Source organism: Geospiza fortis, unplaced genomic scaffold (genome assembly GCF_000277835.1).
Source record: "Geospiza fortis unplaced genomic scaffold, GeoFor_1.0 scaffold162, whole genome shotgun sequence".
Classification (NCBI taxonomy): domain Eukaryota; kingdom Metazoa; phylum Chordata; class Aves; order Passeriformes; family Thraupidae; genus Geospiza; species Geospiza fortis.
In genome coordinates, this window is record NW_005054316.1 from 5,141,603 (window position 1) to 5,165,212 (window position 23,610).

At 37.7% G+C, this 23,610-nt stretch overlaps 1 protein-coding gene across 4 annotated transcripts in view; it reads left to right on the plus strand.

Moving 5' to 3' along the window:
* Positions 1-21: 21 nt before the first annotated feature.
* ADGRG6 (adhesion G protein-coupled receptor G6) overlaps positions 22-23,610 on the plus strand; it is a 109,602-nt gene continuing 86,013 nt past the window's right edge. For all 4 annotated transcript variants that reach the window (XM_005420097.2, XM_031056247.1, XM_031056248.1 and 1 more), the window contains exons 1-2: positions 22-106; positions 4,943-5,043. In XM_005420097.2, coding sequence (XP_005420154.1) covers positions 4,944-5,043 — 100 coding nt within the window. In that variant the 5' untranslated portion in view covers positions 22-106; position 4,943. The remainder of the gene's footprint in view (positions 107-4,942; positions 5,044-23,610) is intronic.

Genomic DNA, 23,610 nt, shown 5'->3' on the forward strand with positions numbered 1-23,610 from the left:
GGGCTCCCCCTCCTGCCGGACCGCACCAGCCCCGGCCGGACACTGCGCTGGCCTCCGGACGCCTTCCCCGGGATATTTCTCCTTTACTGACCGTCCCTCGCCGAAGGTAAGGCGGGGTACTGAAGTTTGGGGCTCGGCGTTCCGCCGGTGCGTTCGCAGCCAGGGGCGAGATCCTGGGGATGCGCCCGAAGGAATCGGTACAAGTGAAAAGGGCAGGGGGTTATCACACAGCGCCGTCAAGTTAAGGCAGAAATCGGGAGTTCCTGAAGATTTAATGTTGCGGCGCTACCGGGTTGGAAACAACCAGCAGATTTGTTGCCTGCAAGTGGGAAAAGTTCCCTTTGAAAGAAAAGCCAAGGGACTTAGATGGATCTGATAGGGCTGATACTGTTTAAATTAAAAGGCAGCGTCTTATTTTTTTTTCATCTCTTTTGATGAGCATGAGGGTGTTTTCAAAGCTGGCTGTAAGAATAATTAGGAGCAAGTAGTGCTTAACAAAATGAAAGTTTTAAGGGGTATTGTGTAATTAATCTTTCAAGACATTAATGTACTACAGTTTAAAGCGATGGTTTCGGAGTTAAAATCAACTTCTCTATTAATCTTGGGGAACTAAACTGAGTTGCAATCATCTTTCACTTGCAGTTCTACTTGGGAGTGATTAAGCTTAAAATATTTTTGTTTACAATCTGAGTGAGAAAAAAAATTGTGAAATTGATGTTATCTTTCTTTTAATTTTAAAGTGTCAGCAACATTTTTCCTTAATAGCTGTAGACATGTCAAAGACCAAAAAAAGTCATGTCAGCGAGCCTGAGGCAGAATTCCCATCCTACTCCAGGGAATTTTGACAAAGTTATGAAGACAGAAGATGGTGTATTCGAATTTGTATTTCATGTTTTGGGATGGTACAGTCTACAAATGAAATACTCCAGCATTATTCACATTTTGTGTATGTTGTCCTGCAGAGCTGTATATTCCCTAAAAGGCAATGCTGTTTTGTCTGCTAGCTGGCTGCTGGCATGTAGAATAAGATTTAGTAGTTGGATGTCGCAAAACTCCCAGTAATTCTATCTTGAACTGTGTCAAGTTACTATCCATTTATGGTTTAGATAATTTACATGTCTATTTTGCTCTTCTGAAATGAATTGTGAATAAGCTCATTGTCTCCCTATGTTATAGGAAATGAAAGTAGCTGTGGACTAGACTGGACTGAATTGGTAGCTAGAGTGCATAGATGGTCATGTCACACAGTGTCTGCACTGGGAAATGCAAGTCCATAGAAAAATTAGTACTTCAGACTTTAGAAAAACAGACTCTGCAGAAGGCCAAAACCCTCAAAAAAACCCAAAAAGTTGAGAGGGATTCCTGTTTTTAGACTATATCCATCTGTAGTAGATGTACTCCTACCATAGGTGTCCTAATAATTCCCAAATATGTTGGGTGAAATGTTTTGGGTCTGTGACAATCTAGAGTGATTTCTTCAGAGCTGCTAATGTGGACAGCTGGGGACAGAACAGGGCTTTTTCATTTAAACTGATACAAAACAGAGAAGAAAACTCACTATGAACAGTGTTCAGCAATTTTTATGTAACCAAAGACAAAGACTGAAATAATCCATGTCTCCATGTCTGAGATCTTTGTTACAAATCCATCTCTTTGTTACAGGGTCCATCCCTTTGCTTACCTAAACTCCTGTCATGTTTTACTACATTGCTATTCTGATATCCATCCCCTGTGCTGTTAATGAATATTAAATGACAGAACACATGTTTTTAATAGTATTTAAAATAAGAACACAAGACCAAAGAGGTCTCTTGGGTCATCAAATCAGTGCTGTCATGGGACCATATCATTCCTTGGTAAGCTATAAACAAGCTCAGAACTTGCTGATTTTTCTATTGAATTATTCATATGCTGTTTGTATTCACTTCTAGATGTTGATTAACACCAGTAACCAAGAAAAAGAACCTTAAAATAAATATGGTGGCTACTAAGAGGTGAATAATATCTGCAACTAAGTTGAGTTTTTTTAAAGCCTCAGAAGTATTTGTCAGTTATTACAACACCTTATCATAATTGTCTGAAATGTCAAATTATAAAAATATCAGGGATTGATTTTGTTGTGGAAGCAGCCTTTTTGTTGGCAGTTATTTGACTTCCATCCCTGACAACTTCTTTCTTGTGTGAACAGGAGTGTTACATATCCCAGTATAAGGCTGTGAGAAGTCAGCTTTCTGAATTTTGACTTTTTGGCTTCGCAAGATCTTAGAAACATATAAATAACTGATTTCCTCACTAATTTATAGCACTCAGCTAGTGGTTATGCTTTGTAAAACAGTTTTTCAGCAATCCTCTCCAAAAGAAACAGATCTGACTCATGGTGCCCACATTAGTGGAGTGTTTTGGTAGTGTGCACTTCTGTGTTCGTTCTTGTCGGAGTCTGATAAACCTTTTTCTTGTCAACTGACACAATGTGGTATAAAGAGAATTGTTTTGTCCTTCAGTGGTGGAGAAGTGGAGGAGACAGTTTGCTCTTTCTTATATATTTGTTTTGTTTATTTATTTTAGTGGAGAATTGTGTATTTTTTAATAGCAGTTATGTAGTTTTCTAGCTTTTTACTCTGGGAGAAAGTCTTTATAGCTACTCCTTTCTGCCTTATTGTTTGCACTTATTTATGCTCTGCTTTGTTGTTGCTTATCCATGTTCTTGAAGTCTTTCTTGACTAGCACTTTTTACATGGATGAAGGTGAGGAAGCAGACTATAAACTATCATTCTGGAGTACCACGGAGTACTCGCTTGTAAGCATTTCCACAATGCAAGTAAACAGTAACAAATAGAAATTGGCCAGATTAAATACCTCTTTCAGACTAACATAGAATTTCATTCACACCAGACCTAAGCAGCAGAAGCTTGTCATGTTGTTTTTCCCTGAGTATCTCAAATGTGTTGTTTTGGATTCTCCCATTACTAAATAAGCAAAATCTTTGTCTGAGCTCACAGAGATATCAAACGTGACAATACAGACAATTTATCAGTTTGATGGAAATTAATACAGAATTATTCTGAACTAATAAATAATTGTTTGTTTCCTAGTCTAATAACTGTTTAATGTGCTTGCTCAAAACAAACCAGCAACAAAAACCAGTAATGCAACCACTTCTACAGGTTTGCATTGGTAGATTAAGCAGCAGGATGCCATGTGTCTCATCTGCAAACTCTTCTGTAGGCACAGGAAAATTCTTTTGTATCTCTGGTGTGTCATGCTGTTAGCCCCAACATTTCCATTTCCCCACTCTGTGAGTATATATGTATGCCATATGTGTTTGCGTGTGTGTGTGTAACTGTTTTCATGTCTTCAAAGGACTTCTGTTCAAATTCAGTTTTTAAAATTAATATTAAAGTTATTGTGGATTTATGAATTAGATACATTGGAAAGTAACAGCTCCAAAACCTCAGCTTTCTGTTGTCTGAGATTTTAATAGGGATTTTTGGATCACTAAGTGGAAGGACAATAATTCTATTGTTTGATAATCCACTTATTTTGTATGTCTGGCTTCATCAAAGAGATTCTTGTATTTCGGAGCCCCATGTTTTCTGAACTTGTCTTCAACACTTGTTGACTTTACAGTATCTCAGAAAAAATAAATCTGCTTCAGATTCCTAATTTGATACAACTACCCACAAAGAACTGAACTTATTTTGTAACCAGATATCTGTGCTGTGTAACACTGCACTCAAAGGAAGCCTAACAGATTCAGGCAGTCTGCTGAAGTGTTATTTACCTGGGCCCATTGGCATCTAGCCCACAGGAGTGCTTTGATGAATTACTACTTTTAAAGCTGAAATATTACTTGTTCCTTTACAGTGGTTTATCTTGCTGCATTGGTTTCCACTTGGGGAATAAACAGAAGCTTACACTGGAAAAGGTTTTATATTTGCCCCCAGCTTTTACTGGTGGGTTCACAGCACTATCTATGGAGAAGAACGAAGAGTTTTGTCCTTATTTACCTCAGTAGAGGGAGATAATATCTTACTGAACAAAAGCCAGTTATCATCACCAAATAGGAGAGGAAGGAGTTGGTCAAAATAATGCACGTTGTATTTCATTACTTGTTACTTCCTTTTGCTTGCTGCTGACTTGTTGAATAAAACGAGACGTGAACATAGAGGAGCACCATTCATTATGGATGCATTGTTAAAGGTCTGAAGAAGTTTATTAAGACTTTTGCTTCCTTTTTTGCCCACAGTGGAGGAAGCATTTTGGTTTAGCCGTTAAATATCCTCTAGCCTGCAAGGGAAAGGAAACTTTAACTTCAAGCTATAACTGGTAGAGACTTTTCTATAACTGCATTTATTTTATGAAATAATCAGTATGTCCCTGACTCCTCTGGCAGCACAGGTGAGCTCCTAGATTTTGGCAAGGAAAGTTTCAGGATTGTCAGCAGAAGATATCATAGCTGTCAAAACATTAGAACAGAAAAATGGAAAGCTTTGTTAAGGGCAGATGCAAATTATAATCTACCGTCTTTATTTAGTTAATAACAAATATGTATTTATTATACAGGAACAGATTTGAAATCTTCAATTAATTAAATAGAATAAATGTGTTTATACGTGTAAAATTTCATATTTCAAAAAAACCCCTACAACTTAACTTTTTCCGACTGTGCTTCTTGTTTCTTTTACTGAAATACCACCCACATCTGTCTGCTTAGAAGCCCAAGGCTGACCAGTCTTCCATTTTGCTGTCTGCTAAGAACCAGACAACATAATTTCTGACCCTTTTTAGCAGACTTTTGTCTCCATTTAAGCAATACTAGGGCCATCCATAATTTTCACTACTTTATTTACTGCAGGTTACTAGTTTGACTAACAGAGTCTTCCTCATTTTCTTGTCTTGTAAAACTCCCTGAATTCTTAGTTGCTTTTCTTTTTTCCCACAGGATGTCTCATGGAAGTGAAATGTGGTGCTATCACTGGAAATGGAAGCTGCATCACTGTCTCTGCTTGTTTACCACATATATTATATGCATGCAGCAAGCAGGTAAGTCAGCAATTTATCTTCTTGCATAAATAAATGATCCAGGAACCAAAGTTTTAATGACCGAGGATTATGCTTATGTATGGCTGAACTCTGTACAATATAACACTTTGATGAAAGTGATGCATTATGATCACTATTTGTGATTTTATAGCTTGGGTCCTGTGTTCTGCTACTGCTGAATTTTATTTTTGCCATTTTTTACAGTTGTGCTGTTATTAATTGTTACTATTTTTTTCCTTTTAATTTCTTCTTTGAATTCTTTAATTTAGTTCTTTCTTTGTGTTTACCTTGTTAATGCCTGCCTCTTTTGAATTTCTTCTGGTTGTTGAAATTCTGTGGGTAATCATGTAGTTCTTTCATTTTCCACAGTACTTTTTGTGCCTGCAGATTGTGTATTTAATAGCTCTTCCCTGTAGTTCAAAGTGGTAAATTATTGTGTGCTTATTATTTTTTAAAGTTTTTATGACTCAAATTATAGAAACATTCCTCAGCAAAGTATATGCAAGTTATATGTAAGATAACTCTACACTGTAAAGAACCATGAGTTTAAACTTGACATCATCTTGGTCTGTGGTGACACTTCACAGCATAATGTAACATACTGGCTGTTTTCGTTAAACATACGAATGAGAGATTTCATTCAGTAAATGTCTTGTCCTAACCACTGAAGTGCAAAGTATTTCAGGAGATCCAGCTGCTTTGCTGGAAAAAAGATATCTGGAGTTCATTCTGGAGCATATGAAAATTTTGGAGCAGCTAGTGGTGCCCACCTAATTCTGTATCAGATGGGTTGTTTTGCTTTGACAGGCTTGCCATTGGAAAAAATATTGTTTATATATAGAAAGGACTTCTAACTTCTTTGGTAATGTTTTTCCTTTTTAAAAAAGTGCTTTTTTAAATTTTTAAACCTATAATTTTTAGAGACAAAACAATGTTGTCACTGTGCAGTAGCACTTTCCATATTCATATCACTTTAATAGGTGTTTTCCATTTCCATTAAACTGTAGCCAGAAATGCATTTAGGATCTGCTCTCACCTGTGGTTCCATTGACTGATGGATTTTGTGTCTTCAAGTTCCTGGTCCATACTTGATCTTGGGCCATACTGCTGCCATTCTTAGCACAAAGTAAATCAGCAAAACCTCCTCTAATTTACATCTGCTGTGTGCTGTTACGTGGTGGCTAGAACACTAGAATGCCAAAATTGTTATCCTTTGCTAATTCCTCTTCATAACAGATAATTGATAGCTGAAAGTGTAGGTGGCACAGCAACCTGAGCCCTGTGAGCCAGAAGGTCCCAGTCAGTGTGCTGTGAGGACAGAGAAAGCCAACCACAATCTCACCCGTGCATTCAGCTAATTGCACCAGGGCTATCTGTGCTGCTGCTGAACAAGTAAGGTCAAAAGCCCTGTGCCAAACTCCAGGATACACTTCTATAAAATCATATATGCCCCTGGCTAACCTCTTCAGCAATAAAATGATTGGTGCCATTGGATTGTAAAAGCAGCCAAAGTGTTCCAGTCTCAAATGCATCCCTGTGGGGACTTTTCCTTTCTTGCCTCCACAGGAATAGATTTGAAATCTTCAAAACTGTCAATAAATGGAAAAAATATTTCCCTGTTGTCCTGAATGATAATTAGATAAATAAGTTATGCTGGAAATGCCCAGGTTCAATAGAAAGATGTTTGCTGTTCAGTAGTGAAAGAGATGATGGGTAGCCTGCTGTTAATACTCAACTGAAATGAAAATGAGACATTTTACCTTTACAGGAGCCTGTCATTTGGCAGTACTTGCCTGTAGACCCTCAGGGTTCATATTTCTTTTTATGTTGATGTAAAAGCATAGGTAATGCTGCAAAATGGAATCTTTTCATTTGCCTTTTCTAATAGAGCAAGACAGACAAAGCAGGAAACACTGCTGCTCCTGCATTTTTTATTTCGTGTTCTTAAAAGCTATTGGTCACTTCGGCTGTGGATTCATAAGGTATTCATAATCTCTCTGGCAGTTTAAGCTTGACTGAATTTACAGTAGAAATCTCATAAAAGCCTGATATTCATCCAGATTCTCTAGTGAGCTGTAAGCTTAGAAAGCTATTGGTGCTTATTAAGCTTTGCCCAGAGGAGGTGAGGTCACATACAAGCAAGGGATTAAGATCATCAGGTCCAGGTTTTATGGATTATTTAAGGGACTATTCATAAGGATAAAGATAGCAGTCACACTGTGACATGGAAAATGCAAAAGTAATAATTTTATCATTTAGTTTGGGGAAAACTACAGTACTGGGCCTGCTTTCAGAAACAAAGCTTAGGAGAGGGATTACACAGCAGAAAATTTAGAACAGGAGTGAGATGGTCTGTGGACAGAATATTCAGCCACAGATTGTTAAGGTACTGACAAGCAGGTGCACAAGTGGAGTGCAGTTCAAAAGTATAGGTCTGATACCTCAAAGGAATCAATGGATGGATTGTGACACTTGAAACAGAAAGAAATTATTAACAGGAAAAAAAAAATAAATATATAGCATGTACTTTAGTTAAGAACTCAGCAGCCATAAAGTCTGGGCACGCTGGCTTCAAGTTATGTGTTGTGGGTCGGGGGAAGTTACTGCACAGCTCAGTTAGTGACTTGTTATGGCTCCATTCCTGTCTGAGGTAGATGCCCCTGATAGTCTTATGTGGGTCATTTAGCTGTGCCTCAGTTTCCCTGGGACGAGTGTATGTCTCACCTCCCTTGCAAACAGCTTGCCTGTCTTCCAGTGAAAGGGATTCATGGCAGCTCAGATGTTGGAATGGGGGTGTTTTAAACAGTTAGTTAAATCTGCTTTTATAGGAGACTCAGATATTCCTAACTTTTTGTTTGTACATTTCATTCGTTTCAGAGAGCCCAGGAGAGAACAAATGGAGTGAACAAAGTTCTAGAAAATGTAACTAACGAAGGCAGACAGAAAGAACTAAGATTTTTTGATCTATAATAGACAAAAGAGGGAATGCATAAGAACTGAGAATATTTAAGGAGGTAGGTGCAGTGGGAAGGGATAGATTGATCTTTTCAAGTTGAAAGGGCAAAAAGAAATGGGCTTAAATTGCAAGAAGATAAATAAAGGGAGGACATCTCATCAAAAGGTTTAGATAGCAGTGAAATAGGTGTCAAGAAAGACTGGGAAATCCCAGTCCCTGGAAATGTATAGTAGTATCTACCAGAAATGGCTGAAATATACAGTCCTCTTTCCCTGGGGCTGAGAAATACATTATATAATTTCCAAGCTTCCCTAATATCTATAGTTCCTTCTTAATCATTGTCCTGTAGAATCTCTCTTGGTTAAAAATCTGGGAAATGAGAAGACCCATTGGAAATTGCAGGTGTTGGAATATGACAGTGCTTTTGCTGTGTCTAAAAAATTCTTTTGCTGTTTGTCCTGTCGCAATAGCTTCAATATATCTGACATAAAGAAGCAGCAGTTCAGGATGGAAAGGAAAATCAGTTGCTTCAGATGTGTGTAACCTCACCAAAACGTTCAGTTTATTCCCCCCTTGCTTTTTTGCTTTTCTGCTGTCATAATAAAATGTCTATTGTTTCAATATTTTGCTGTCTTTTGGAGTTGTCTGTGCTCTCTATGGTAACTCAGGAGCAGAACTGGAGTTTTCTCAGTGACCTTAAATGCAGATTGCAGTTTGCATAATTATTTTCCAGTCTAGTTATTGAGTGTCTTGTCAGCACTGGATTTTCAGAGTTTTGAACACTTGAAAATTTGAGGAGATGGCAACATCCTCATAAGAGTTTTCACCTTCTTATGTCATTAGTAGACTTATAGTTACATAAGAGTTAATAAATATTTTAGGTTTTGACTGCTGTGCAACCACATTTAGTTTTATTTAGACTGCGAAAAACATTTATTTTAATTAAGCCATGAGGACATCTGTGATTCTTACTACACTATTTCTGCATTATACCCCATGCCGATGTTACCACAAAATTACTGTGGCTGTAGCTAATGCCAGAATGAACCTTTGTCCTTTGGTCATCCATCAGTAAAGTGCGCTGATGCCACATTTCCACATCCTCAGAGCAGTTTAATCAATTCTCAGGAGCTTACTAAAGTGTAAATTTCAAATCTGTTACAGCCCCTGGAATCTAAATTTTAATGGTTATTCAAAGCAAAATTTCTGTATTTAATTAATCAAGAAAAAAAATTCTGAAGGCAGGTCCTTCACCTACATGTCTGATGATGATCCATAATATAAGATCATCTTTGTCTGTTATGCTCCTTAATTGTGTCTGTGTAGATAAAGGAGGGATTAAAGTCCTCTCTTGTTTATGGGAAGATTTCAGGGTGAATCTGTGGGTTCAGAAGCCTAATAAGAGATGGGAAGTCAGTATGGTGGGAAGTATTGCTCATGCCACCAGTGCTAGCAGCAAGAGGTAGTGACACAGTGAAAATGGATTGGGCTTTATCTGGCACAGCCAAGTCAGGAAGTGTGCTTTTTTCACCACAGATCTCAAGCTGCCTCCCCCAGACAGGGGCCAAAGATCCTATCACTGGGCAAATGATGAAATGGTTGTCAGCACATTCCCTTATCTTCCTCCTTCTTACCACGTGCAGAGCAAGAGCCCAAGTGCCAAGGCAGTAACCCAGCCGGTCGGCACAATGCTCACATACAGCAGGGGGTGGTTTGATCCCAGGGGTGGGAGCGGGTGTGCATTTATTGCTGAGCAGGGTAAATGTGACTGATAGTTCTGTCCCTGACTCAGGCATGGAAATTCTTATTTCTGAAAGTTATGGAAAACATCAGGAAATTTCAAAAGTTTGGAAAAAATATTCAGTCTGGCAGTCTTTCCTTACAGAGGCATACATAAATCATGAGTAATTGAAAGATTAGTCAGAAGGAATCTATGTATTTAATGAATTGCTCTAGGGTTTTTTTATTCTTTCCTCTTTCTCTGTCAGGGTTTTTTAAAAATATATTTTAATTTAGCTTAAACAAAACATATCATAAGCTATCTCTTTTATGTTCTGTTTAGTATCTAAATTTTTGCTGGCTTGAGGCATATGTTTAGAATTTCTGTTCGTACAAATCTTGCAGAGAAGAAGTTGCTAGTCATCTTTCTTGTATTTCCCCTAGTTGACAGTTTGTTAATATAAAAGTAAATTACTGTTGAAATGAATTTCACAGGAACCTGCCTTTCATTACTTCTGTTTACTTTTTTAGCTATAATCTTTTAGCTATAATCTATTATCAATGGTGTTGATATTCTTTTCCCTTCCTTAAACGTTTCAACCTCTTTGCATTAACCATGACAATACTGCCTTAAAAGCACAGTGATTTTTCCCCCTCCTCTGATATGCCCTCACAGCCAAACCGATATGGAATGTGCTCAGGCATTTCTAAGCTGACTACGATCTCGTTGTACAGGGTCTCTGCACACTTTTATTGGAACAAAGGCTAAATCATGTACCTCTCTCTAAACAGTATACCTTCAAAGAAAGAGCAACCTCTCACAGAAGGTCCAGTCTTTATAACCTACAGTATTTTAGAATCTGTTTATAAATTATTTTTACCCCATTTTCTCTGCTCGCTGTTAGAAATTAAAAAACATAACCAAGAGAAGCTTGAATATTTGTCAATACTATTTATCACAACATATAATAAAAGTACCTACCTTAGCAGTATATCCAAAAATAGGCTCAAGATGACTTGTGGCCATCTGGACTGTGCTTTACAAAAGGCTGCCCTGATAGAGGTTTTCATGTGAATTTTTTTTTTAATGGCATTCGTCACTTGCTCTCAATAAAGTGAATGAAAATTTTAGGACAAGATGTGTTTCTGTCGTTATAAAAACCTGAGTCTTTGTAAATGCTGCTTTTTTCCTCCTGTGGATTATTAATGTGAGAAGCATTGTACTGTGAAGTGAAGGTGTTAACTACAAATAGAAGTTTTCCAGGTAAAAGTTCCTATGTGATGTGCATTTCAATAGGTATCACAATTAATACTGTGTAATTGAATTGGTTGATTTAATATCCCAAATGACTTTTTAGAAGTGACTTATTACCACTGTAAAGTCAGCATTTCTCAATTAATCAGAAGGGCTGATCTTGCAAATTATAGATACCTATTTTAATGCCCATGATTACTTTTGCTAGAACATAGTATTTGTTTACTTAGTGGGATTGCTTAAACGTTTTCCACAAGGTGTAACATGTAATGCTTACTAGAGCAAGGCCTCAGTTATCACTTTGTGATAAAGAAATGTTAAAATTTGCATTTTCACACAACCACAATGCAGAGATGTCTGAGATAGATATACAATAGTAAAATGAAGAAAAACATATATGATGTTTATTTTTCAAGAATCTGAAAAAAAAAGTGAGGGAATTTTGACTGTGTATGAAAAACATCTGATTAAATTATTCACATGTACTAAGTCTGAATTTCTTTCTCTCATCATGGAAGAGAAAAATATCTCTGCTGTAGGAGGAAAAGAAAGTATTTTAGTTATAGATTGAACATTTTCTACAAAGTTAACAAAAATATTAAAGTAATAATGATAAGTTACATCAGAGAAGTACATCCCTTACTGTGATATGTTGAATCAAAACTACTTTTCCTGCCCTAAATATGATAATACAATTTATTTTAATAGAGCCATGAGGACATCTATAATTCTTTAAGCATGCATATCAAGGGAAGGGAGGGTTCCCAGAAACCCCTCTTGTTTTGTCTGGGTTCAGTGCTTGCTGGTCTTCTCAGTTCCTGTAAATGACAGACTAAGCTCTAACTCTTGCTGCAGTGCAGGAAAATTGAGTGTATAATTCAGAGTTAGAAGTCTGCCTATGTAGTCTGGCCTCCAGATATCTTTCACATAAGTCTATTTTAATTGCTGTCTCTGAAAAGATCAAGCCACTTTCCACTTTAAACGCAACTCCACTGCTACATTTTTGGTACCACTATGAACTTGTGCTCTTCTTTTAGGATCTTTCATGTTGTAAGTTTTGTGGAGTTTTTTGGTTTATTTTTCCCCCTATTCTCTGAGGCTAGAGCTGCTTGAACAGTATGTTAACTGTTTTCAATTTGTTAGTTGGAAACGATTTTGCTAATTGTTCTCAAGATTTCAACTCCCAAAGATATTTGCCAATTCCCATTCTGTAAATTTCCTTTTCAGTAATTTCTGAATATCTTTTCAGTTATTTACTGGTTTGTCCAAATTCCAGTGTAGCAAATAGTCAGTTTTGACAATAGAGGCCACTACAGTGGTAACTCAGATTGCATAATCCTCTAAAACTACTGCTGTATTAATTAAGATGTTAAGACAGTTAATATTGTATGGAAGTGTCAGCATGGCATATTTTCAGAGAAATTAACGTTTGAAAAGTTCTTCTAGACTGAAAAAGTGGGTATTGTAAAATAATTTACTCAAAGAGTGACAAAAAGTTCCTATTTTTGAAACCATTTTTCTTTTGGATTTCCCCAAAGCAGGCCAACTGTCTCCCAGTACAGTTTTTTTCCAGAGCTAAATATCTGCAAGAGCTTGCAGGGTAGACCCATGAACACATGGTAGATCCATGAAAAGATTGTCACACAGCTAATGTAATTTTTGAAAGGCTACAATGCAATCAGATTTTTTTCTAGTTCCATCTTTTTTCACTCATGAATATGCTTCTTAATGGGTGTCAGGCAGAAAGCTGCAACTCCCTGCCTCGAACAGAGTTTGTTTTGTTCAGATGCATGCTCTGGCTTCTCAGAGCTCTCTTAATTAAGAACTGTGCAGTGACAAATCCATACTATGAAAGTCAAGGCATTTTTTAATCAGAACTTGCCTTTTAGGTGGAGAGAAAGACCTCATGGTTGAAGTTATCACAGAGGCATTTGTACAAGTGACCCAATCCTCTGTGCCTTTTTTTTTTAAGTGTGAGGGCAACTGTTTTTTCTCATTGTCTTGAATTTACAGGAAAAGTCTATAAATGGGTTTAAATTTTGAATTTTTTTTCTTCTGATTCTGTCTAAATATCTTCCCTATCCAAAGTATGATAGTTACATATTATACTGCACTTTATAGGAACTGAAAGTGTACAGAGAATCCTGAAATCACTTGTCTGATGAGTTGTTAAAAGTACAGAAAGGAAGAGTCTTTTGCAATGCAATCTAAAATAACAGATTTTATTCTGGTGTGGGTGCCCACCCATCCAATATTTTGAATAACAAATCACCCAAGTGGTGTTAACTTATTTTGGGCTTTAACTTTGGTTTAAAGAACGATTATATTTTATGTATGTATGTAATATACACACAAAAATAAAAGGGCAAAATGCTGGTGCTGAAAAACTATATAATTTGTACAATGGGTTAGAAGCTCTGGGGCTTTAAAAAAAATTCTTTTTGACTGATAAAGGGATTTAAAGGAAGTGGAGCAATACCAATAATGTGCCCCCCTCTCTCGCATGGGTAAGCCTGGTACATCAGATGTGCACTAGCTGCTCTGGTTACAGTTAATTATATAACTGGTTTATAAAGTGTGGGGTTTTTTTCTTTGACCAGTCAGATTTTGGCTGTATACCATTTCTGTGATGTCTAGTATTTTGATCATATTTTTAATTGGCTATTCTTTTGCTAAAATCTTGCCATTGGAACTGGCGAAGGCATTGTGTATCAGAAATGCCAGTCAGGCCTTCCCTCTGTCTGTCTCTGCATATAAGGAATTGCTCCACTGTTGAGTGATTATTTCACTACTATACAAATGAATTGCATTTAACCCTTCTTCTTTCCTGGAAATGTCTCTGGGGAACTCAAAAAGGCCGAAGTAGCATTGGTAGAATAATAAATTTCTCCTTCCTGTGGCACATGGCAATCAAAAGATACTACTGAGGATTTAAAAGGCAGGCATCTTTCTATGTGTACACTCCCTCTCTCTAATAAAATATACACATATTTTTCATGTGGGTAATAACAAACAGTAAGTTTCTAAATCTCTGACCAAGATCTAGTAACTTAGAAGCTACCTGCAAATAATATCTGGTATAGTTGTCTTTAGTTTTGGGTGGGTTTCTTTCCTTCCTTATTGGCAATGTTGATGTATGTGATACAAGTATTCTGTTTTACACAACTCCTGTGCTTACTGACTCCTTTGGCTATTACCTTCAACAAAAGTACTTGAAGTTGTTCTTTTTTTTAGAGCTTAACAAAATTGAATTACTGGCCATTTAATCATAGAATCAATAGCTGAACTCAAGATCTTAGGAAAAAATGCTTGGCTGCATAAATCTTTTCTGAATAGTACATCATAGCAATGGAATGTAGCAGATGCCAGAAATGTAGCTGAGAAGAGTCCAGTTTTTAAAGCTATTGTTTTCAAAACATTTATCTTGCCTTATCATCCTAATAATTTTTCTGATATAATAAGTATTCTGAATCTGAAGGAGAAAATTACAACATTAATTTAAAAATTTTGCCACGTTCTCTTAAAAGCATCATTTCTCTTAAGTATTCTTTTCAATAAAGTAAAGGAAAATAACTTACTAGTAATATGATTGAGAAAATAATGACATAATTTCATAGAAACTCTGTGCTGTGCTTTTTTTATGCTTAGGAGTGGGGAAATTGAGACAAATCTGTTTTAATCTTCAAATAGTTTTTGCACAACTTCTGGACTAAAATACAAGGAAATTCTTAAGTGGATGGTCAGCTGTATATGTTCTGGTGGTTCCTCCATGGATTGTGTAACATTCATTTTACTGAGTCCCACCAAAGTCAGTGCAGGTTTGACTGTCCTTGAATAAGAGCAGAGTTACATCACTGTGGAGCTCTTTGGAAAACCCCTCCCCAAATATACAAACAGAAACTGTGTGGAAGCTGGTGTCTTGGCCAAGCAGTGCTCCTGTGTCAGAGGAAGCCGAAGTTCTGCCCCATGGCTTTAAAAGGTTTCATTTGCATGGTACTTCATCACTGTTCAGTGTTCAGAAAGGAAAAAGGCTTAAAGAAGGAAAAAAGTGTTGCTGTGTACACTTGGCAATAATTATATGTTGTAACTTGTGGGTTTTGTCTGCAGATTACTGTGATCTCACCCCGTGAAATGGAAGAGGGTTTTCTATTCTGTTTTTTGTCTGTGTAATCCCCATGTCATGTGAACCCTTTCTTGGTACTTAAGAATTTACTTGATCTCCAGAAAAAAAATTCAGATGCACTAACTCTTCTGGAAGGACTGATACTGAGACTTTTTCTTCCAGCAGTGTTCCTGGTTTGTTTCTGGGACATGATACCATTTGTGGGAGTCAGAGCACCTCAGATTCCCTGAGATTCAGTGTTAAATGACTATTTTCAGCACTCTCAAAAACTGAGCCAAGGAGAAGGCAGCATTTTTGCTCTATCACTCTCTTTTTCAGCTAGGTTTAATACATCATTTTGGGGATTGTTTAGTAACTGTCAGAGTCAGTTAAAATATCATAACAATCCTGACATCCACTCTGGTGTTTAATTCTAATGCACAGAAGAAAGCTTTGTTTTTCCTTTTGAAGTGAATTGCTTTTGGTTCTAGTGGCATGATTTTTTTTCAGCTTTCCTCTTATTTTACTTTATTGCATGTGTTTCTAGTGAGAAGACAGCTCAACCGGGCTAGAGTTTTAATCTTTAGGATGAGGTCTACAATGCCTCTTATCTTAATCAGCTACTGTGTTTATTCACTTGAAATATGTGAAAATCCAAAGAAACATCTTTTATTAGCAGAGATCAAGCCAAACTTAGAAAAAAAAGGAACATCAGGTCTACTAGCAATTTGTGGTATTTCACATTAGATTTTGATTAGTTTCTCTTTGCAGAATTCAATATAAGGAATGATACAAGGACAGCAGAATGGAAAAATAATGTCATATACTGTAATAACAAAAAGGTCTTCAACTAGAATCTGGTCATCAAAATGTGACCATTGTGAGTCACAAACATAAATTACTTAATAGCAGTTGATGAAACTTTTTTTTCTTGCCAGGAAGCTCTTCTGTGGTACTTGCAATTTGTCCTTTATACTTTGTCATAATTTAATTCTCTTCATGTTTGTGGTTCACTTTTTTATTCTGGCCCTCACAACAGTCCCCGTTTATTCCTCTTATATCATTCCTGATGGTAATTATGGTGTCGGTGTGTAAACTGAGAAGTGTGCCTACAAATACTGATGGTAACAAATATGACAGTCAAATGCTGTGCAACTAGACTTTGTATGGCTGAGGTGCTGTATACATTCAGGAACCAGTTACTTGGGAAGCAGGGAGATATTCTGCACTATTATCTACCACTGTTGGGCTGTACTTACCAATTTGTCAACAATTATGAAAACCACCAAAGACCAATATGCCCAGTCTAAACACTGATCTGGGAAATACATTCCCTTATGGACCTTTGTTGGGGTTATGCTGTGTATTACACATATGAAGCCTTCAGTAAGATTAACAATTTGCCTGTTATGTTTTTAAAGCTATAATGCAACTCAAAGAGGATTGCCCACCTAAAATCATAAGATAAATATGAAATAATAATAATGGTGGTATTTTATTACTTTTCTCCATGTGGCATGAGGTTTCTTAAGTAAACAAGTACTAGTTGGCATTGTCACTGCTGGAGATATAGTCTGGATGTAGCATCAGCCATTACCCTGTGCTTGTGTACTGCCATAAATAAAGCTACTTGTTCTTTGATGTTACTTTAAAATATGCAATTACTATAAATTATAAAAATTACTGATAAAATTATCCTAGAACATTATATGTTTATGATACAACTTAAACTTTACCAGAAGCACATGTTGAACTAACATTTTGTATAGGTTTAACGACAAATGTCCATACGGAAACATGGTATTATGTTTATTTGGATTGTGCAGGTGGATCTCCTGTGTGCGCTGACAGATTTGTAAATCCAGCCACAGAGCACAAAGACTTTGTCCACACTTTAAGTAAATTACGTTATTGAGTATAGGCTGCTTTGGTCATGGAAAAATATATCTTATGAGACTTGAATGAATAATCGCTTTCATTGTGAGCACCTCTTTATCAGCAGCAATAAGAGGGGTTTGAGTAAATATCCAGGCTCCCAATTATAGGTGGGTAATGCCATATCCTTGTAATCTATCTTTTCTAATTATGACACAGTATGTTTATTTCTGAAATGCCACATGCTATTAAATGGCTCTTGTCTGTTATTGCTTTAAAGTAATGCAACCTTTTAATCACACCAATTCTGACAAAGAGTTATATTTTTATTTTGCAGTAATTTCCTGTCTTTTGTGGAGGTGAGGAAAAGCTTGGGATTCAGCTAGTGAAATAGAGGAGTATAATGTAGAATCAGCAGTTGCTAGTTTAGTTGATATGTCAGAAACCTGTGTGGTAGTCCAGCGGGGAAGGTTTCCTTTGATTGTCACACAAGTGTAGTTTTCAAATTTGACTTATTGTAAATAATAGAATAAAACTTTAGTAAGAAAATAGATAAAAGAAAGTACTAAGTCTAGAAAGCTGTCAATCCAGTAATTAGGAACAGACTTGAAGAATTCAGCTTGCCTATGGACTTTTCCATTTTCACATCCATGGTGATCATGCAGGGTGTATTACAAAGCCACCTGCTTTTTGTGTCTGGCCATCAGTTTTGTACAAAGTAGACATGCCAGGAGGTAAAAAAAAAACTGAATATGGTTTTTGAGGTCTGCCTAAAGTGTAGCCGGAGGTAGAATATGTACACTGAATGAGGAACTGGATTGCAAAGAGATCTCCTGGCAAGAGTGGCTGAAGGCTGTGCTAGAAAACTGAATTCTGTCTCTATTTTCTGTTATGGGTGGCTCAGCAAATGAATTTCATGCCTGTCTTTAATGTGTCTCAGTTTCTGTCACTAATTTAAATCTGTAGAATCATTTGCAGCTCTGATTGCAGCTGAGGTGAATAGGAACTGTCTTTGACTATATTAACATCTATAAAATGCTGCAAATCAGAAGTTAGATCTTGCATGTCTGAAACACCTAACATCAGAAGATTTTTCTGAACTTGATATTCCCCAGATATACTTCTGTAAAATGAGTTTAAGAATACTTCTTCCATCACAGCCATATTTTAAGATTTAAAATAAAATAACTGTTGGAGAAAGGTTCACATGTTACACTGATGAACACCACAGAAGAACTCATGAGGAAGTCAGTGATAATGCCTCAGGAGAGAGCTGGAATTGCTTCAAGGTTGAGGGTAACACATCGAAGAACAGAAGTAAAGCAGGATACTGCAAAGTTGCTTATTTCATGGGGTTTGTCCTTCCTGTGCACTGAATGAGATCCTGCAAAAACAGTAGTATGTGATTATGTAATTGAAGATTTTTTTTCAATTATCTGTGCGCAAGGGCCAGAGGAAGGTTAACTCTGGCATTTCCTCACTTCAGTTGTCCTTGATTGTGCAACCCTAATGGTGTCTGTTTCTGGGAGGGGTTTATATTGTTGAGATGTCTGTGTATATGTAGATAAAACTATAATTACTCTTAGAGATGTTTAGTTAGAATGCTAATGTATCCCATATGAAGAGCAGAAAGTCCTCTTAACAAAATGTGACTTACTTATTTTTCTTGTTTCATGCATTCCCACTTAATCAAGATGTTCTCCACTATATTTTTGTGACGTTTTAAGGAAGCTGAAGATGACAGTGATTGGAGTAATCAAACTATTTCCCTGTGAAGCAATTTGCTTAGGTCTGTAACTTCCTTTTTCATTCAATTATTTACTGCAGCCTTGTTAAAACCACTGCAACCTGGTTCAGTACAACCTAGGTAACACCAAAACACAGTATTTCATAATAAAAAGGAAAAAAGGAACAGAGAGATATTTTGTTGTTGTATTTCCAGCATGCTTCTATCATTTGAAAGATTTTTTTTTCACTTCATTTTTGTATTCTATGTATAACTTCAGGGGAATTTCTGGTTACACACTTAAAAAATATGATTTCTTCATCTTCTCTGGTATTTTCTCCAGGGTGATGCATGGGTGCAGTTTGGTTTGGGGGGAGGGGGTTTAGCTTGCTTGTTTGCTTTTTGTGTTTGTTTGTTTTCAAGGCAATGTAATTTTAGTTTATTGGTGACTGGGTTTTGATCCTTTTGGAAATAGGAAACAAAACACTTGGTATTATGAATAGAGGATTCAATGTTACTCTTAGTTAAAGAGTGACAAGAGAATATCTATCTAGGGGAAAGATGTTAAGGCTTTTACTTCTGCAGTGTTAGTTTCTGAAGGAGCACCTGGGAAGTGTTTTATTCTGAGTGAGCAGGTTCAGTGTGGACTGAGGTTTGAGAGGAGGTGGCATTTTTCTAGGAATTGGGGTTCTCTGAAATGCACACAATCTTTCTGTGTATCTGTGTTAATGGCAGGGTGCCCAGAGCTTTGTGGAGAGATTCTGACTTCTTCAGCAATAAATAAAGTAAATAAAGAAGTACAGTTAGTAAAGGGTAGGATATCTTTGATGTTAAGATAGTCTGTTAGATGAAAGACTGCAACTGGCATGCAGTGCCAAGCACCCCCTGCTTCCTTAGTGCCTTTGGTGCCAACATCCTCAAAAAGAACAAGGATCCTAATCCTTAAGACAGCAGATTGAAAAAGTATTTCCTTTAGAGCTGAGGTTGTTTTTCTTACTCTCCAGACATGTAGCTAGTCATAAGACAAATGAGTCTTCTAGAAATTATGAAATGTCTAATAACTGTGTCAGTTTTCAGATTACAGATTGTATGAAATCATTTTTTTCCTGTAAGTGCGGACAAAGTCTTGATACTGATCTGCCCTTGTAAGAGATGTGGGTCTGTTCCTTTAAAATGGAGTCAAACCAGCCCAGTGTTCATATCTGGGCATCTGGAATAGAGGTGTTAAAGCAAAGCCTGTGTACTTGATACTTTTCCTCAAAACTCCCAGTCTCCAACTCTTTCCATTTTGGGAATGCAAATCTAACTGAGGCTGGCGTGGCTTGCCTGTTTGGTCTACAATGGATTTCTGCCAACTAGTTGCCCACTCCCTTTGAACTCACACATCCACAGTTGTGCTCAGGCAGGGAGTGCCAAGTGTCCATTTCCTGCTGTATGGAGGACCACCTTGTTCTCTTTACTTTGAACCTGGCTTCTGTTGCAAAGGGTCACTAAGTAATGACAGTGAGCAGGTACTCCTTATCTCTCTTTTCCCTGTCACCTACAGACCTTTTGTAGACCTTTGTCTGTTCTCCATTATATTGTCTCTTTCCCAGCTTGAGAGTACCTGGCTACTCCGTCTTTTGCCCTGGCCATCTCCACCCAGGACCCACACCCATGCATCCTCTTCCTGTGGCTCAACAGCTTCACTAAACCCAGGCTGGGACATCCTCATGTGCCCTGGGCTGTCACCTGGCTGGGAGCAGCAGGTGCTTGGTTGCCAATGGTGGAGGATCTGGAAGCCAGGCTGACCCCAGCACAGACAGGGTCCTCGCTGACTGGATACAGTCTCACCATGTCTGGGCTGGGATAATAGACAGGCTGAGGTGAAGAAGGAGGTCCAGGGTGCATCCAGAGAGTCTTGTTAGGAGCAGCCACAGACAAAGGCCAGAGACAGATACACCTACAGCATTTGTCCAGCAAAAACTGAAAGCAAATTAAGGGCTTTTAGTGCACTCAGGACACTGTCATGCTTATCTATGTTGAATTTTATTTGTCATTTTATTGTCTAGTCCCTCTGTCTTACAGGAGACTCATTTTTCTCTTCTTTACAGCTTGCCTTCAAGGTATCTACTGTCTGGAGCAGTTTTCCATTTGCACTTTGTCTGCAAACTTTGTCTGTACTCTTCTACTGCTTTTCCAGCTACTTTCTGGATACACTAATTAGTGTGGATTCCAGCAAAGACCCCTGTGGCACTCTGCTGGTGACTTTTTTGTGTTTTTATACCTTCCCATTTGCTCCAATGACCCACTTCTTAACCAGTTACTTATCTGTGCCAAGACTGTGCTTTTTATACAATGGCTTCTTAATGGCCTTTAAAGCTTATGGTGAAAGTCTTTGCCAGAAATCTTCTGGATATCCAAGAGAAATATGTCAACTGGGTCATATTAGCCCACATAGCACAACTGAAGCCTGCAGAGAACTCCAAGAAGTTTATAAGACAAAATGTCACTTTACAGAAGTCATGTTGACTCCCCAAATAGATTTTATTTATCCAGGTGTCCACTAATTCTAGCATTTCTTGTACCACAGATCCTTTGTGGTAGCTAAGGCACTGGTCTGGTCAGAGGGAAAAATTGTGGTAAGCTGGTTTTACTTGACTGCCTGTTACCAGCAAACTGTACAGGTGTTAACATTATTAGCAAATCTTTAGGATGTGTGATTTGTAACTACACTCCTGTTGCAGTGCTCTAGACTAAGACTGCATCTGGTAAAAATGGGCCTGAAAATAATAACATGTGTTTAATCATGTTGACAAGCAGTGGAAAGGACTGAGTGGTACTTCATGTCCTCTATTAAAATGTAATGAAAGCTTCGAGCAGCTCAGTTGAGTGGTAATTCCTCACAACTGTGAATGTTAGCTGAACAACCTTTTCAGTTGCAACTAATAGCTAGACCACCCTCTCACACCCTGTTGAAAGTGTCAAATGACTGTTTTTCCCTCAGACTGTGAAGGGGAGAAAAGTGCCATCACTCCAGAAGGAACGGATTAATTTCTTCTTTCTTCTGAAATGCAGAACAGACAGAAAGAAACTGTGATGCAGAAGGAACCGAGATAGTCTGCAATCCACTATTTATGCTATAAGTCCTTTCTCACAAATGAGGGAACAAGCATGTTATTCTGCACAGTGCAGAGCTGGTAGCCATAGGAATAATGATCCTACCTCTCTCTAAAAGGACAGAGCATTTTGGCATATCTTCGTGTCAACTCAGATATGGTCTCATAGATTATTTCTTATTGGTGGGCAGTTCAGCGATCACCTGGCTCTGACACCAGGGGTTTTTAGACCCCTCTATGTGAAAGACCATGCAGATATCAGCTCTAAGCAGAAGATAACACTGTTATGCTAGTTTTGGTTTTTTAGTAATCCAAATGGCAAGAAATTTCTGATGCTGTTACTTCCTGTAAATTGCTTTCTCAGAACCGGGCAACTTGTTGCTTGTAAATGAAGTCGCAATGTTTTCATGTGCAGGGAAATCCAAAATTGGCTTAAAGGAGATTTAACTATGAGACAAAATGAAGTTAAATATTTGTACACTGGAAATGGGATTTTTATTGTCATCATTTTTCATGAAATAATAACATTTCACATTGCATCTGTGCTAAGAGTCGCAGATTAAAACCAGAATAAGGTGATTTCCCATTATAGCTGCAGCTTTGGCTTCTGAAGTGAAACTGGACCTTTGGTTATTGGCAGGGATACAGTCCTTGGAGAAGGACAATCTTCAGGCAGAGCAGAGAGTTGCTTTGAGCACAATTCTGCTCTGGGTAGCAGACCTGCTGCAGTCCTGCTACATAAGGTGTAGGGTTACCTTGTTGCCATTAGGGAAGGGATGTGAACATATGTTCATACTTTTATCATCTTGTAGTGACAAAAGCAGTAAGTGCTGCCAGGTTGGCTTTCCAGAGCTCAGGTGATAACTCTGCATCATGCCTGTATCACTCAGCCCACCCTGTCCCTTATACTTTGCTGAAGCGCCTTCCTCACAACCCTTTTTCTACAGACAGGCAAAGTAAGACCATTCTTACCCTATTGATAAGGTTTGAATGTAAGCATGGTGGTATTTATTTTGGTTTATTTATTCTAGTTGGAAGGTTTTGTATGATGAGCTCTTTTAGGCTGAATTATTTATTTATATTTTTGCCTCTGTTATTATTTTGCATTTGTTTCAACAGTTGCCTCAGAGGTAGCACTTGTGTAGAGTCAGGAAGCTTGAAAGAAAAGGTGCAATTCTCTGTCTAGTTGTAAATGAAAGCACTTCTTGCAAATGTTTGCAAGTCATAGTTGGTGAAGAATCTAGGAGTTGCCTGATTACTTACAAACAACCCTCTGCCATTTCCATAACTAAAAACTGCTTAAAATTGCTGCTGGCACTACACTGTAGTTATGTTTAGAGTTGAGGTTGGAGCAGACTTACCAGACAATCTGAAAAGAGTTGTAAGACTGCCACCATTACTACTCCGTAGTGCAGTGTAGTATCTTCAGTGGTGGAACAGTGGCCACAGTTTCAGAGGCATTTAGACCAGGCTGACATCGCCTTTTTGTTTATATGGCCTTGCAGACACGCAGGTGGTACCAGAGTGGTTCTGTCGGAAGGAACGCGTTCCAGCCAACTATTAAGCACTGCTCTGCAGCTTTCTTAACTGGTCCAGACTGAAGAAAATATGCAAGCAGTTACCATCAGAGCTATTATAAGAACTTTTCCTTCATGTAGTTGTTGCAGCCTGATCATAATGACTCAATTACCACATGCTACAAAGTGTTGTAATTGCTGTTAGTCCTGCATACTGTCAGAGCCTGTTCTGGCTGTTCTGGCTGAATAGTTTTGAGTCTGACTACAGGAGGTGATCTGAACTGCCTGCATGGAGAAAAGCCAGCAGTCATGGGAGTCA